The sequence below is a fragment of the Lycorma delicatula genome, chromosome 4 (assembly GCF_047948215.1).
Source record: "Lycorma delicatula isolate Av1 chromosome 4, ASM4794821v1, whole genome shotgun sequence".
Lineage (NCBI taxonomy): Eukaryota > Metazoa > Arthropoda > Insecta > Hemiptera > Fulgoridae > Lycorma > Lycorma delicatula.
The window spans coordinates 60,813,235-60,830,090 of record NC_134458.1 but is presented as its reverse complement, the minus strand read 5'-3'; the positions used below and the strand labels follow the sequence as shown (position 1 = coordinate 60,830,090).

The following is a 16,856-nucleotide window of genomic DNA, read 5'->3' as shown; positions in this document are numbered from 1 at the left end:
TTCTCTTATTCAGTCTCTTCTGTTCTCTCATTCAGTCTCTTCATTATTATCATTTTTCACTCTACCCATTTAATTTTCTTTGTTTTCTTCCAAGTCTATATTTCAAATGCCTCCAGCTTTTCTTATTATCCATGTTTTGCACTCTATACTGCTTGATCATTGTAAAACATGTAAACTTCCTATTTCCTAGGGATTAACTCCTAGGCAATAAAAGAACGAAAAAATAGGGATCCCATAAATCACCTAAGTTAAACTGTTAACTGTGTTGACTGTTGTATTCAGAATTTCACTGCAGACAACATTTCAAAAGACATTTCTTCATGTTTAACAACATAATAACAATTTTTTTCTTCAATTAAATCTCTGCTATTCTGATTTCTATTGATTTTTCACTTTTTGCAGTCTTTTGTTAATATATTTCTTAAGAACCTGTACTGTTTTACTAATTAAATTCTTCCATTCTTTGTATGGAGATTTATAAATGATAGATTTTAACATTTATCCTGCTGTATAAAAGATTAGGTATATCTTTTCTTTCTTTGAGGTGGTTCATGTCAAGTCATGCTTGGATGCTGCTTTTATCAACATATCCCACTCGCCTGTTAATTAATCAGGTCATATGGTATTATCCAGCATTTTTTGTAATTCTAAGATTTTGAAAGTATTTTTTCTGATGAGGAAAAAGCTTCACATTGAAATATGTTACTTAACTCCCTGATTGTTAGGTTAGATTAAGTTCCTTTAGATATCTTTTTCTTTTAGTTGAGCAACTCATTTTAATTGTATCATAATAATTAATTTTAATAAAAAATTGTATCATTTGATTTCTTGGATTGAAATTGTGTGGTCATCAGGTCCTCGTTCACCTTTTGATCAAATCTTATCCTTCCTTGCCTTGCAAATCTTCTTAATACTCAGATCTATTAAAAATATTCTGTATTCAATAAATTTCTATAAAGACTTAAGGTTTTTCTTTAACTAAGATCATACACTATACTTCTTTGCATTTCTTGCATATTATTATCTAAGGTATTGATGATGACAAACTGTTGTATATGCCGTTGACTGTTGAAGTTTAAAGCTTAAAAATATTTGAGCAGAAATAACATATCAGGTAATTCCCAATATATTTTGTATATACCATTCTATTAACTTACAGCGATTCCATTGGAAATTTAGAGGTAATTATATTGACATCACTAATCTGGCTAGTTATAGAAACTGTATTATCACTCACACACATGGCAGTTTGGAGTCACATAGTTTCAATACACTGGTGACTACCAGTTTCTAAAAAAAACATCATTGTATTATCAATTGATTATTAATTTGTTTATAAAAGTAGGTTCGATTTAGATTTTAGGAAGTGCGAAGCTCGGCTTCCATATAGACACCACTGCTATTATTTAGGTATTTTGGACAATTGTGAATCGGAAACAGAGTTCCTGGGTGATCTCATATATAATCACCATGGTACTGATCCCCAATAAAGAGATGAGCAGCACCCCATTGGCTACCTGTATATGCTAATGTAGCATCATAAATGGAGCCAAAGAGTAGCCAAATTGGCTCCCAATGTATCTTTTGAAGAAAAAAGGATAAGAATAAGGGAAGGGGAGTAAAGAAATATTCATCCCTCAAAGAGATTATCTCTGATCAGGTTAGCTTATTTGCTCCATATATTAATATATTCATAGATCGGTTTACCAGATGAGGGTAGTATTTACTGATAATAATCAATGTAACACTGATGTATCCTGGTTTTATCCATTCATCTACAGGGGCTGGTACAACACTGATGTATCCAAACCTCTTTAACTCATTCATGATAGTTAAACTCTAAAGAATGTTAGTCGAATTAGACATTATTTCTTTATCTTTCTTTTTATTTGCTTGTATGCTCTATATGTTTCAAGGAAAAAGCATATCTTCTTTTTTTCTGTAAGTGTATTGCATCCCTAGCAATATTTTTTGTTAAATGTTCTCATAAATTAAGTCTGATTAAATCTCTTTTCTTACATGTTGTACGCTGTGTTCTAGCAGTCTAAATCATTTTCTAGGCTTCATGCATGTTTTCCCAGGTAGGAATCTCATATTAGTTTTCCCAGTTTCACCTTTACTCAAAGGAATCTGACATCACTCAAAATTTATAGGAAATGTTAAAAGTAGTGTACAGTAAAAATAGATATTAAAAGTAGTAAGGATTTATTTAAGGTATATTGTAATATTTCTTTATGTTACCTGTTATCAATGAAGTGTACCACATTATTTTGTAAATAATGTGTATCCTTTTATAAATTATAAATTAGTTATTTTTTGATCATTGTTAATTTTTTTTTATTTTTACTAATTACCCACACAAAACAGTAATTTTAATAGATGTTATGTATAAAGATATATTTACATTATTGATTGCATTTTAGGTTACCTCACAAAGATGCCTGAGAGTTTTAGAAGCACATTCTAGATATGTTGATTGCTGTTCTTTTTCTAGAGATCACTCTTTGCTTGCTACTGGTATGTACTTTAGTTTCTACAAACCATTTTGTTTTTTTTTTTAATTTTGTTGAAATTACTTTGTTCAGTAATTTATTTGGCCTTAATGCATTATTAGTACCATTTTGTAGATGTAAAGCCTTACTGAATTTCTAGTATTAATATTTTCTTAAGTTAATTTGATGGTTAATTTTATTACTGTATTTTATATTTATAATAAAAAAAATTTGTTGGTACAGTAGAAACTCATTTATGTGAAGTTATGTGAACTAAACCTAGTTCATATAATTGAAAACTTGAGTTCTGCAGAAGATCGTTTAAATTGTGTAATCAGTGCAAGTATCCCACACATACTGTAACAAACATTGCACAGTTTCCATCAGCCACTAATTTTACTTGAATTGCCCTCTGAAAATTAATTATTAGGATTTAAACTGATTTTGATAAACTGTTATGAGTATTATATGAATACGGTGCCTTTCAAAATTTTTGGAACTAAGGTGATAAAAAAATATTGGATTAATCCTCTGCTCTCTGAAAAAAGATCTGTCTGACTTGACCTACTGCTTGATGGGGGTTTTCAAGTTCTGTACAGTGCTAAAATATCTCCTCAAAGGAATGTTCTTCAAACAGTTAGTGACAGCTCTTTGAATGTCATCGGTAGTGACAAATTGTATCTCTTTCAGCTGCAATTTCACTTTTGAATCTGGTGAGTACAAGCAATGGTTCGATATGAAAATTTGTTTTTTTGTCAAAAACTGACAGATTATTGCTTTCGAAAGAGTAAAACTTGTTCATTAAATAAATCACTACATAATATTTTTTCTGTATTTCCTGTATGTATACATGCATGCACGCACACACACACACACACACACACACACACACACACACACACACACACACACACACACACACACACACACACACACACATACACACACACACACACACACAAAACACACACACACACACACATTTTGGTGGTTTATGTTTCATTTAATATTTACACATAATATATATATACACATTTAATATATACACATAATATTTTAATTCTATTTAATAAACCACCTAGTGCAGAATAAAATTTTATAGAATTATTTAATAGAATTTAACCAGTACAGAGGAATAATATGAATCTTAAAAAAATTTATTTCACTAAAATAATATATTTATTTATATCTAATTATTATTTTTTTTATATTCACCTCTTAAGCCTTAATTTTGGGTCAAATATTAATATTTGTGTATTGTATTCATTTCATTAAAATATTTTTGTTTGTTTATGTTAGTGTGTCCTTCAGATGATTGTCTCTTGATTAGTAATAATTATAATTTTCTCCATCAGAAGTATTCACTTTTTTACATTGAATCTTATGTTAATAACTATGCCTTTAATGTACTTTAAATTTATGTTTTAGTTGATGGTGCAAAATTTCAATAAAAACTTACATTTAGTGATTAATTTTTACTGAATTTAGATTATTTTTTAATTAAAAATTAAATAGGAAAGATTAAAGTTAATATAAGACAACTAAAGGTAATTTCTTTCTTTAAACTTTAATTTTGAAACCAAGGTTAGAAATGTTAAATCTTTGATGTTAGTTGCATATGAATTTAATATTATTACAGTAGTACAAAAAACAGATTCCACAACATTATTTATACTTGGCTTTATGTGTGCTTGCTAGCGAATTTCCATGCAATACACAGTATGCAGTGGCAGTTTGAAGTTACAAAATCTTAGCATGCATTTTATAAAAATGTTAGCTTAATTTAATTAATATGACTGCCATCCTTCCTAGTAAAGATAAAATATTTTACTAAAATTCCACTGTATATCATTATAGATTTAATAACTAGGAGAACTGATTATATCTGGTTATTGCTTAATAAACTGTTATAACAGTAAAGGTCTTATTTTATCCTGTGATTCGGTTTGCCTGTTAAAGTAATCATTTAATAGTTGTTAAATAAGTAATGACCAGACTGTAAATACCATTAAATTATTACAATCCTCTGAAGATTATATTACATTTATCAAGAATATTTTCTATCTGTGGAATTGACTCATTGTTACAATTTAGAGAAAATTTGATTTTGTTTTTTTTGTTGAGTACTAATTTTTTTTAATAGCTAAACAGAGTATTTATTATAACAATTGTATTATTAGTATTTTTACCTTTAAGCAGATGACCTATATTATTTTCAACTGTTAAATTTTATTGTATGTTTTTTTTATGGACTTATAGATTTTTTTTGTTATGTACTTATAAGTAAAATTATAATAACCAACTATAGATTATAAATTAGCAGTTGGTTTATAAATACGTATAGCTTTGTAACTGTAGTAATATTAAAATGCACAGTTGACTGGCTAGTATTTAACATAAATAATTAATATTGCATATATACTTTTGTAACAAACTTTTTTAACCTGCATTCCCTCTGTTTTCTGAGCATCATTGTCATTATTAATAAATGAACTGCCTAAATAGAAGTAATAAAACACAACTTAATGGTTAAGAAGTGTCTTTTGATCCTTAGTTCATCTTCAGTCTTGATTTTTAATAATATCTTTATCTACATTTATGATTATTTTTGTTTATTTTTTTACATAATTTTTTTTAATCTTAAATTTTACTGCATTTATAATCTAATAAGTTTACTGACACTAAAAATGATCTAAAGATCGAAGAACATTTCTCAGTTATTGAGTTTGTTTTACACTCCAAGTGGTTCATTTATTTAAAAAAACAGTTTTTGTAAAACTGGGATTCTAATTTAAATTAATGTTTATATAAATATGTATTTTAAAAATGTATGTAATGTATAAAAACTTGTATTGTTAAATTAAATATATATTACGAGGCATATTCATAAAGTAAGGGCTGTTTGTTCATCAAAATAATTAACTCGTGAGAAAAGGTTTTTACTTTCAATTTTAGTTTACTACATATCTGCTTCACTTTTTCACACAATCATCATTGACTTCTAAGCACTTTTCGTTATGCTGCACCAGTTTTTTTTAACCCCTCTGCATAGAAGTTCACTGCCTGGGAATTGAACCAGTTGATAACGGCAATCTTGAGTTCCTTGTTTTTAAACCATGTTCACCAAGCCACTTTTTCAAATGCAAGAGGAAGTAGTTGCTAAGTACAAGGTCAGGACTATATAGAGAGTGGTCAAAAAGTTCCCAATGAAAATCTTGAATCTTCTTCTTGGTTATGGCAGTGGTGTTAGTATGTATGTAGTCGTGAAGGAGGATTACGCCGGACAATAGTTTCTCACATCGTCGATTTTGGATCGCACATCTCAGTTTGGTGAGCATTTCACAGTACATATCAACTGTTGAGCCTCGTTCCATGAAATCAACCGAAATGATGCCCTTTTCTTCCCAAAAAACAGTTTCAACATTTTTCAACTTGAGTACAAAGATTGCTTAAACTTATTTGGTTTTGGGGAACTTAAATGGCACCACTGCATTGACTGTTGTTTTGATTCTGTGTTGGTGTAGAATATCCACGTCTCTTCACCCATAACAATGTGGGAAAATAAATCATCTCCATCTTGTCGATAGTGGTCCAAACACATTCGACTACTGCACATTCTTTGCTCTTTGTGTTGGTCCTTGAGCATTTTCGATATCCACCTTGCACACAATCTGTGATATCTGAACTTTTCTGTGACAATTGTGTAGATAGAGGTATGTCCCAACATGTAGAAATTCATCAGCCAGAGCACTAATCATCAATTGCCAATCACATCGCAGTTTTCAGTTCACTTGTTCAACAATTTTGTCCTTAATACAGGCTTGCCACTCTGCTCTTCGCCATGCACATTTGTGTGGCCATTTTTAAGGTCTCGACACCATTGTCTAACATTTCATTCATTCATTCATTGATTACTGTAGGTCAATGCACTAGGCACAACTCCCGATAAATTTGAGCAGCTGCAGATCCTTTTGCACACAAAAATCAAATCAACAGTGTGCACTTCACAACTGGCGAGAGAAATGATTGTCATAGACTTTGCGATCTGCATTCACTGACAGGCAGATGACTACTGAATCTAAACAACAACTGCAGTGGCTTTGTAAATAGCCAATAGATGGCTCTACATTTGTGAAACTGTGTTCAGACCTGCTAATATTTGTAAGCCGATGGCCCCTACTTATGAATATGCCTCACGTATCCAAAAAATATTAATCTAAAACTTTTTCTTTATAACCATAGAGAATTCTATTTAAATTTATTACTCTAAAATAATCATATATAAAAAAACATTTGCAAGAAGTATATGTAGAGCTGTGGGTACATAATTTTTTAATATTATTTTCTTAGTTTACTTTTATTAACATAATGTAGCTTACATATTTTATTTTATTACAGAAATGGTTTGGAATTTAATTGTATCAAAATTAATGTACATTTTTTAATACTACCTTTCATTGCATTTGCAGTGAATCTTTTTTGCTTCTTAAAAAAAAGTTTAAATTCTGTAATACTTTTTTATTTAGTTTGAAACTTTACTTGATGGTAAGGGTTTGATAGTGTACAAGCATAAACTTCTGGAAATTAATTTCATTTTTGTAACAATTTTTGTGCCATGAACTGCTCTGAATGACCAAAATGTTGCTCTTCTGCTTATTTAATCGATTGCTACTTAATCTTTCACTTGTAATTAGCACTACCCATGGTCTAATAAGTCAGTTAAAATTGGCAACATTGTGTCAAGGAATTCATTGTAGTGATATACATCTTGTATAATTTTAATTGTTTTTTTCCATTTGATGGTTTCACATTAAGTGACTTGTTAGTTGGTATGATAAACATTTGTTCTTGTTGGGAGGTGAAAATCAAGTAGTTACTACTATATGACATTTTTAAAGTAAGTACTAGGTTTAGGATGAAAAAAATAGCAAGTACTTACTTGGTTAGTAGTACTGCTATGTTTAATATTTAGTCACATTATTCATAATTACAAATAACTGTTTATGGTCTATGTAATATCTGACGGCAAGTTCATAGTAACCATGACATCACTCAGCGACTTCTCACACCAGCAGCCATAGTTTATATCCCAAAAGTGACATCAATTAATTTGCAATTACTTGCACTGTATCTAATTATGATGTCACTATTATATTAACAAAATATGTTCTGGTAATTTGTTATTATAAATAAAATTATTTATGCCTATTATTTTGTTCAGGGTGTATATGAAGCAATTTATTTATTTATTTTTTGAAAGTATATATTTTTTGTTTTCAAGTATGTTAAACCAAAGTTTTGCTATAAATAAACAGTAACAATGATGTAATACAAAGTATATGAAATGAGTTGTTTATTTATTATAGGCTCTAACATTATGATTACTGTACAAAAGGACTCAATTTTCATTACCTTATCCTCTATTCAGGTAATGAGTAGTTTTAATAATTTTTTTTCTAGTATTTCAAACAACAATAATATTGATACATTTCAAACAAAACCAGAACAATTTTTTTTTTAGATCGGTATTTTTATTTCCTGTTGATACCCAGAAATTAAAATTTATATCTTAAATATAAGGAGTTAATATTCTGTGCGTATTGATGATATTCATGTTAGTATTTTAAAAGAAGTTATAGATGCTGTTGTTATTCCTATTTACAAATTTAATTAATGAATTGTTCAGCAAACAAGTATTTCCTAGCTGCCTTAAAATTTCAGTTTTTGTAAAGTTTTTATATTTTCTAAAGAATTTGAGAAGATTATGAAAATTTGACTTAATTTTTCTTGTAGCAATTAAAGCATACCATATTAACAAACTTTCAGCTTGGTTTTAGGAAAAAATTGTTTACTGATACAACCGTTTCCAAGTTTTTGGAAAATATTTTAGATTGTGTAGATGAATAGATTATATTTTCAATTTTTTGCAATCTTAATAAAGCATTTGATTTAGTTTCACATTTTTACTGATGAAAAATTGGGTATCTATGGTATAAGAAGAGTTGCTTACAATTGGTCAAGGTAATATCTTACGAACCATAAACAAGTAGTTGAAATTTTATCTTTTACTAAGAATAGACATGTAAATTTAGGTCCTCACTTCAAGATGTAGAACTCTGAAAGCCTCAGGGAATTGTTCTTTGTCCCGTGCTTTTTTTTTACTGTTTATTATAATTAACCTGCCTAGAATCTTGAACCATTGAGTGTAAACATTTTTGTTGACACAAGGTATTAATATCTGAAGATAATTATTTAAAAGGAATTGAAAATTGTATGATAGTAGTTCAAAAATTTATTCACTGAATGGATTGTAACCATCCAAATTTAAATATGACAAAATTGTTGCATGATGCTTCTCAGATATATCTAACATTGCTGATCACGTGGATAGAATTCCCATTATTGATAAAACAGTATTTCTGTTACCCACAAATCAAAGTTTCTGGGTGATTTATTTGACAAGTTTTTTTTGTATGATCAAATCGTTTTTGTTTGTAACAAAATCAACTCATACCATTTTGCTCTGAAGTGCCTTAATGAAATGTTAAGCTTATCATCAGTAATAAATATTTATTTTGTTTACATATATTCTCATATAAAGTATAATTACATCTCTTGGGGCTCCCTCAAAAGGTCTGAATGAGTATTTAAGATAGAAAAGTGGGGTGTCAGATCATTATTTGCCACCCATAAGTATGAATCGTGTAGACCTATATTTTGAAAATTAAATTATGTTAATTTACCCTTGTGTTAATATTTATGAATGTACTGCAATCTATGCTATAAAGAATATTCACTTATTCATAAAAAAAAGAAACGGTAATCACATTTACCAAAACAGACAACAAAATTGTTTTTGTGTGAAAGGGCTTATTGTGCTTCCATAGCCATTTTTAATAAATTATTGAACCATTTGAAAAATCTTCCCACAAATTTATTTCAGATACAATTAAAATATTTGCTTTTACAAAAATACTATTACCCTGTTGACATTTTCAATAGTACTAATAATAATAAAAAAAAAAAAATAGATTTATCTGAATTCTGTTTAACTTGTTCATTAATATGTGCTCAAAATAATTTTCTGTAGTGGCTTCTGAATTGTAAATTAATCCGTTGTATTTTTTTTTAAATTTACAGCATTTACCCTAACATTACTTCATATATTTGTATTTAAATGATTAATATGGACTTATGCTCATGTTATGTTTTGTTGTAAACTGAACTAGCATATATGTGAAGTGAATCAAAAAATAAGTTACACACTTGCCGTGTTCTTGAACTGAAAGGGATATATTAATGTCTTGCGGTGGCAGCACTGGTTATGTTCTTGTTTTCACGCTCCCCCAGCAGCAATTCTGTACAACATTCAGTTCGTGTGTAGTGTTGTTGTCAATGTGGCGTGTCCTGTAGAGGTTTCGTCCAGCATAGAAGTGCGTTCAATAGTCTCACTTTTGTGGGCAAAAAATTACAATTGTTGTAAAATTTATCGCCAAATTGTTGAGGTATACATTGGTAATGCAATGTTACACCCATGATCACAAAATGGTGCCAAACGTTCAGAAACAAATATTGGTGGCAAATCCACTTTTAGATCCTGACTATAGTAGGGGAATTAAGACTGCTCAGTTGAGTTAAATGAGCCAGTTCTGTTTGCAGATGAATCCATAATAATAAGGTAGGGATACGGTAGTATAAACATGTAGGCTATATGTGTGGTGCTATTTAAACTATTAGCATCAGTGCAGAGTGGCCTGGAAGCATTCAAGATGCCGGGATTTAGATGTACAGCACAGTAAGAGATATAGTTTCATAGTATGACAAGACAGCTTGTTTACTGGAAAAAGAATTGGGCTATGGAATTTCACCCTGTTTGATCACCCAATTAAAACATCCAACTTGATCTTATCTTTTTCTTAATCTTAATGTAGCTAGAAATATAGCCAAAAATCTTCTAGGAATTTTTTTGAAGTAGTAAATAGAGAATATTTTGCCACATAATTAGTGTATATGTACATTAAAATATGTATATTTTTGCTTCAAAACACAATTAAAATTTTTGGAAATCAATTATAGAATTTACTTATTTCACTGCTTAAACAAAATTTCAGTTTTTAGTCATGTAGTTTGTAACAAAAGATTTAATGCTTCCTTGATTATAAAATGCTTCATTCTATTTTGATTAATTTGGGGTCAAAGTGTAAAATTGTTTGTTCTTTATTTTTTATTTATGTTTACTGAACAAGACTCAAGATCCTTATTTTGGGCCTCTATTCGACATTGAAAAATTGAAAAACAGACTTGTTCAGATGTGCCCTATTAGATACCATCATTTGTGTAATTATAACTTACTATTGTTGTTTTGTATTTATTTTGTTTATTTTTATCAACTACAAACATCATTACTGTTATATTTTGTTATTATATTCCACATAATTTATAATTATATTTATCCTAATTTTTTAGATTCTATTTCAATTTTCAGGCTCTAATGACAAAATGTTGATTATTTGGGATTTAACTGGTTCAATAAGCATAGATTCATCTCTTACTACATCAGATGGACTTTCTAACATCAAAAACGTTAGTATTATTTGTATTAAAATAATAATATTGTGTTTTGTTCTGATTTGTTCTATTAAATCACTGTTACACAGTCAGATTTGTTACACTATCACAGTAAAAAACTGGAGTTTTCATATTCTATGTAAAATAACATGTGCTCTCTCTTTCCTTAAGATTAATTTACTTTCTAATTCATGAGTGTGGCTGATAAATTTCATTTCAATCACTTGTTAAAAGTTTTCTCTTTTGACCTGTATCTTATATCTGTTAACTTATATCTGTTTAAATTTGATATAATCATTTCATTTATGACCTCTGCATTTTTGTGTGGATGTGTATCACCCACTTGTATCACAGTCCGCATGATAGTAAATTTTTTGATATTGAGTCCTACAGTGGTAGAGAAACTGATAATAATTTTATGATTCAGATAATGGATTCTCAAAAACTGACGATAGAGTGAGAAACTTTATTCAAAATAACATAGAATTAGAGCAAGTTGATGTGCTGCATGATATTGAAAATCATGTGCATGAACATTTGTAAATAAAACTAACTATGGAATTAAAAAATAATAAAAAATAAAGAGCAGTTAGGTATAAATCTAGCTATTTTAAATAAAAATTATTTATCTAATGACTAAAAAAACTTGAATTTTTAGATTAGTTTTCACTTTTCTTGATTTCAAAATTAAATAGTGTAATAGGAATTTTCAGTAAGTTAAAAACTTAATTTTTAAGTTAAGATTAGAAATATTATTTGTTAATTTAAACTATTGAATTCTTGTTATCAAGCTTTTGTATTTTTAATGAACAGTTAAGCAAATTCAGTACTTGCAGGCGAATAATATTATTTTATTAAAATTCATCTTTAATTTTTTCTCTTTCTGCTTTTTCCGTTTTACAATCCCTGTTATGCTTTTCCTTTTTTATAATCTTCAGTGAGTACTTTTGCAGAAATCTGCAGTTCTTCAGAATAGATATTTTATGCTATCTTAGTTATGACTATGATGACAATTTTTCAGTTATATGTAACTGAAGTAATAATTATCTATCTCTGTAATTTTTAATTCTTGATAAAAAGGTATTCTGAAGAAACAGAAATTTCTGCAAAAGTACTCAATGAGAATTATAAAAAAGAAGAACAATAAATGAAAAAAATTGAAAATTAATTTTACATTTTTACCTTGGTTTTTTTCATTTAGAAAGAGGCAGCTGTGGTGAAATTTGCTGAAATGGATGGTAAACAAGTGAAACTTTGGCAAAGATTAGATACCAATTCTAGTGTTAGCTTCAATACTTGTGATTTTATTTTTAAAAATGGAGAACATCTGTTGGCTGCAGCTGGAAGGTAATTGCATTATATTTTTTATAAGTATTTGTTTCTATGTGTATCATGCCAGTTTATTATTTTCATAGTACAGAGTTATTGTTTGGTTTGGAGAGATAAAATCAAAATTGTAAGCAACTGAAAGTTTATCTGACATATTAATTATACAAGGTCTTTAAGTAAGGTTGTTTTGATATAAAAGCAAAAGTAGTAACATAGGAAAAAACTTTTATTAGATTAAAATAAACATACACATTCATTGCAATATGTGTTGCTCTACTGACTTTGTCTTAAACAGTTTCCCTGCTTGTGATTTAAACCAATTAATTATTTTATCTATTAGTTCCTCATAATTTTCAAACCTCTGTGATGTAAGTCATTGTTTTAAGTGGATAAGATAATCATTAGTGCAAGCTTGGAACTGTATAGTGACTGTTCAAAGATTTTACAGTGAGTTCGCTTTAATTCTTGAACAGTTGTTGCAGTGTGCAGTCATTATTGAATGTTATATAGAAACAGATTTTCATTTAACAACTTTTCTTATTTTTTGTTCCGAGTAGCATATCAAAAAAATTTAAGAGTTTCACTATACTCATCCGCATTTACAGTATTTTCACATCAAGGAACTCAGTAAGCATATCCCTTTGTGGTTCCAATAAACAGATGCTTGGTTAAACTTCTTGAGCCTCAGAGATGATGAATGCCACTGCTGTATCGATTGCTGCTTTATTTCAACCATTTGTCAACATTTTTGATATCTTTAACCATCTGTTAACATTTTTGGCATTCACCAGGAAAGCAGATTTCTGTAACCTAATTTTCCACTAAAATTTTGTAAGTAATTTTTGTAAGTAAAAGATGTTTGGAGATTCATTTGATAATTGTGAGATTTTAAATTATCTGTTTTTGTAAACTCTTTCTTTCAGTGTTTCCAACAAATCATTTGGAACTGCCACCTGCTTCATTCTTTGTTGTACAAATTTGTCCTGCTTTCTTGAAATTAAAAACACCATTTTTTAAATTTTCCTTTATAAAATTGGTTCTTAGACATTGTAAATTTATTTTTGGATTTCTACAGCAGATTTGTTTTTCACCAATAAGAAACAAATTATTGCTCAAACCTCACACTTTGTGGTACTATTTATTTTAGCACTCATTTCAATTATATTTTCCATGTCAAGCAATTAATGCAAATATGAGTGGACTGTTATTGTTGACAGATGACTACTATTATAAATAAATGTGCTAAGCAAGTGCTATCTGTTTTCAAAGTATAAGTGGCTGCAATGTTTAAATCTCTCTTTCTTGAAAATTGTGCTTGATACCGTAGTTCATCAAATTTAAGATATATCCTAAATTTTGTAGATAATTTCTCCAAAAAATAAAAATATCCATTAGAAATATTAAAATACTGTATAATTTATTTATTATAAATTACGGTAAGTCATATAAGTATTTTGTATTACAGTCAAACTTCCCTAAATCGAACCTCCTTAATTCAAATAACTCCCTAAATTGAATATTTACTTTGCCCCCTTGAAAAACTCTCTTTAAATTGATTTAAGTCACCTCCTTTATTCAAAAATTTTGAGGACTTGATTTATATATTATTTCTTTGATCTAAACATTTTCATTAAAGAATTTACATACTGTACACGGTTTCCAAAGAAGCATAGATAACAGTAAATTTAATAGTGTATAGCGATTGTTAGTGTGGACTGTGAATTTTATCCAGTACTGTATGCCTAATGTTAATCAACTTTCGACTTGTTTATTTACGTTGCTGGTCGCTGGAGTTGTCGATTACAGAACTACGTGCATGGTGCCACTGTACGATTAATAATATCCGATCTTATTCCTTACAGCAGGCTATGCATAACATAATGAGTCAGATTTTACTACAGTATGCATTTTGATTTTACATAATTAAAATTAAAATTGTCATTACTAATTGTGTTTTACAATTTACATTTACACAGTGCATTAGTTTTTCTCGCGGAATTCAAGTTTTATTTCATTTTAAAATTTACGATTCGATTACGTCCATTTTTGTATCTTTTCGCTCCTTTTTGTTTAAACTTTGATATGTAGGCCTACTGTACATTTTTAATAGCCACATTTTATTATGAGCATACAGCAGAAACATAAAGCATTAACTATCGGTGATAAAATAAAGATTGTGAAAGAGGTAAAAAAGGGTAACAAAAAAAAAGACATGGCTCACAAATTTGGAATTTTGTCAAGTTCTCTATTGACAATTTAAAAAAATGATAATTTGATCCTTTTACAAGAATATTCTTTGAATGTGGACTGCAAAAGAAGAAGAGAGGTAGAATTCACCAATATTGACAAATGTGTGATAAAATGGTTCAAACAATGTAGAGATAATACTGTCAGTTTAGGGGATCCAATCATCAAAGAAAAAGCACATATAATTGCAGAGGCATTGGGACAAAGAATTTAAAGCGAGCAACGGATGGTTAGAAAAATTCCAAAAAAGACATGGTGTTACATTCTATAAAGTTAGCGGTGAAAGTGCTAGTGTTAGTGAAGGCATATACGAATCGTGGAAACATCAATTAATCGCTTTGTTAAAAGAGTATAAACCACAAAATGTTCTTAATGCTGATGAAACCGGACTATTTTATAAATCTCTTCCAGATCATACTCTGGCTCTCAAAAATGAATAATGCTTCAGTTGAAAGAACAAGAAAGAGAGAATTACCTTGTTACTTATCGTTAACATGACGGGTACAGAAAAACATAAAGGTTTTTTTATTGGAGAATCTGCCAAACCTAGGTGTTTCAAGAACATAAAATCTCTTACAGTTACTTACGTTGCAAACAAAAAAGCGTGGATGATGGCTGAATTATTTTCAGAACAGTTAATTAATCTAGACAAAGATATGGTGAAACAGAAGCTAAAAATTTTGTTTTTTGTGGATAACTGTACTGCGTATAATGATATTCCACCACTGAAGAACATTGCAGTAAAATTTCTGCCTGGCAACACAACATCAAAACTCCAACCCCTTGATCAAGGAATTATAAAAAATTTTAAAACTGTACAGAAAAGAAGTTGTGCATGAAATTATAGCAGGTATGAAGATGACATGAAAACGTGTATAACTAAGTTACAGGCTGTACGTTTCACTGACAAAGCGTGGAGGAGGAATGTTTGCCCAGTAACAATTGTTAATTGCTTCAAAACTTGTGGATTTTCATCTGGAAAAATCAAGATGAATTTGTTGACCCTTTCTCAATTTCAGAAGAAGAATGGAGTGCAATTTATAAAAATTTTAACATTAATGTGGATGAAATTTCATTTGACTTGTTCGCACATTTTGATGATTATATTGCAGTTAGTGCCCCTCCAACCAATGATGATATCATTGCATCTGTGTCACATTCAACCGCTGATAAGGATTCCAATGAAGAAGATGAAATGGAACAAGTAGAAATTACAAATACAGCAAAAGACACGAAATCGGCAATAAACAACCTTTAAACATTCTTCGAAAGTTCAAGGAAAGTAGAAGATGGTGTATTTAACACACTGGGTTGGTCTAGTGGTGAACGAATCTTCCCAAATCAGCTGATTAGGAAGTCAAGAGTTTCAGTGTTCAAGTCCTGGTAAAATCACTTATTTTTACTCGGATTTGAATACTAGATCGTGGATACCAGTGTTCTTTGGTGGTTGGGTTTCAATTAACCACACTTCTCAGGAATGGTCGAACTGAGAATGTACAAGACTACACTTCATTTACACTCATTCATAACATCCTCTGAAGTATTATCTGAAAGGTAATTACCAGTGGCTAAACAGGAAAAAGAAAAAAAAGATGGTGTATTTAGTACATTAGTGAAGATTGAAAGTGCCCTTGATTTTCAAATCTGCCAGAAGAAAACTCAAAAAAAAATTATAGACTTTTTCAAGACATAATTAAAGGTATTGTACAGTATTAAATTTTTTTAAACATTTTTACATAATACTACACACATTTTGCCTTTTCAGATGTAATTTAGTACTGTAATGCATTATTATAGATTAACATAAATCTTTATTAAATTATTAAATTTTTGTGTACAATTTTTGATTTTCATTATTTTACCTCTCTTAATAGAATAGTCCCTAAATCAAAAAAAAGTATTGGTTCCTTGAAATTCGAATTAGAGAGGGTTGACTGTATCAGTATTTTTCATTAAGTTCATTCTATTTTTAAAAATGAATATAAAAAGTTTAATTGCTACTTAACACAATTTATTGAATAATCCAAATATGCTGTAAAAGATCTAAATCGAAAGCACTTAACAGTATATTTTGTATTAAGTGTTAATCAAATGTACATTACATTTGAGGTACCTCAAATGTAATGTTGATAGCTGTGTACATATTTAGCTTTATAAGTATGGTATTTTAAGCTTCCTATGTTGTTGTCGAGTCGTCATTGTCAGTTTCATCTGAGTCAG

At 29.2% G+C, this 16,856-nt stretch overlaps 1 protein-coding gene across 4 annotated transcripts in view; it reads left to right on the top strand.

Moving 5' to 3' along the window:
• LOC142323448 (WD repeat, SAM and U-box domain-containing protein 1-like) overlaps positions 1 to 16,856 on the top strand; it is a 95,057-nt gene that overhangs the window by 30,502 nt on the left and 47,699 nt on the right. For all 4 annotated transcript variants that reach the window (XM_075363081.1, XM_075363082.1, XM_075363080.1 and 1 more), the window contains exons 6-8: positions 2,424 to 2,517; positions 10,978 to 11,075; positions 12,262 to 12,407. In XM_075363081.1, coding sequence (XP_075219196.1) covers positions 2,424 to 2,517; positions 10,978 to 11,075; positions 12,262 to 12,407 — 338 coding nt within the window. The remainder of the gene's footprint in view (positions 1 to 2,423; positions 2,518 to 10,977; positions 11,076 to 12,261; positions 12,408 to 16,856) is intronic.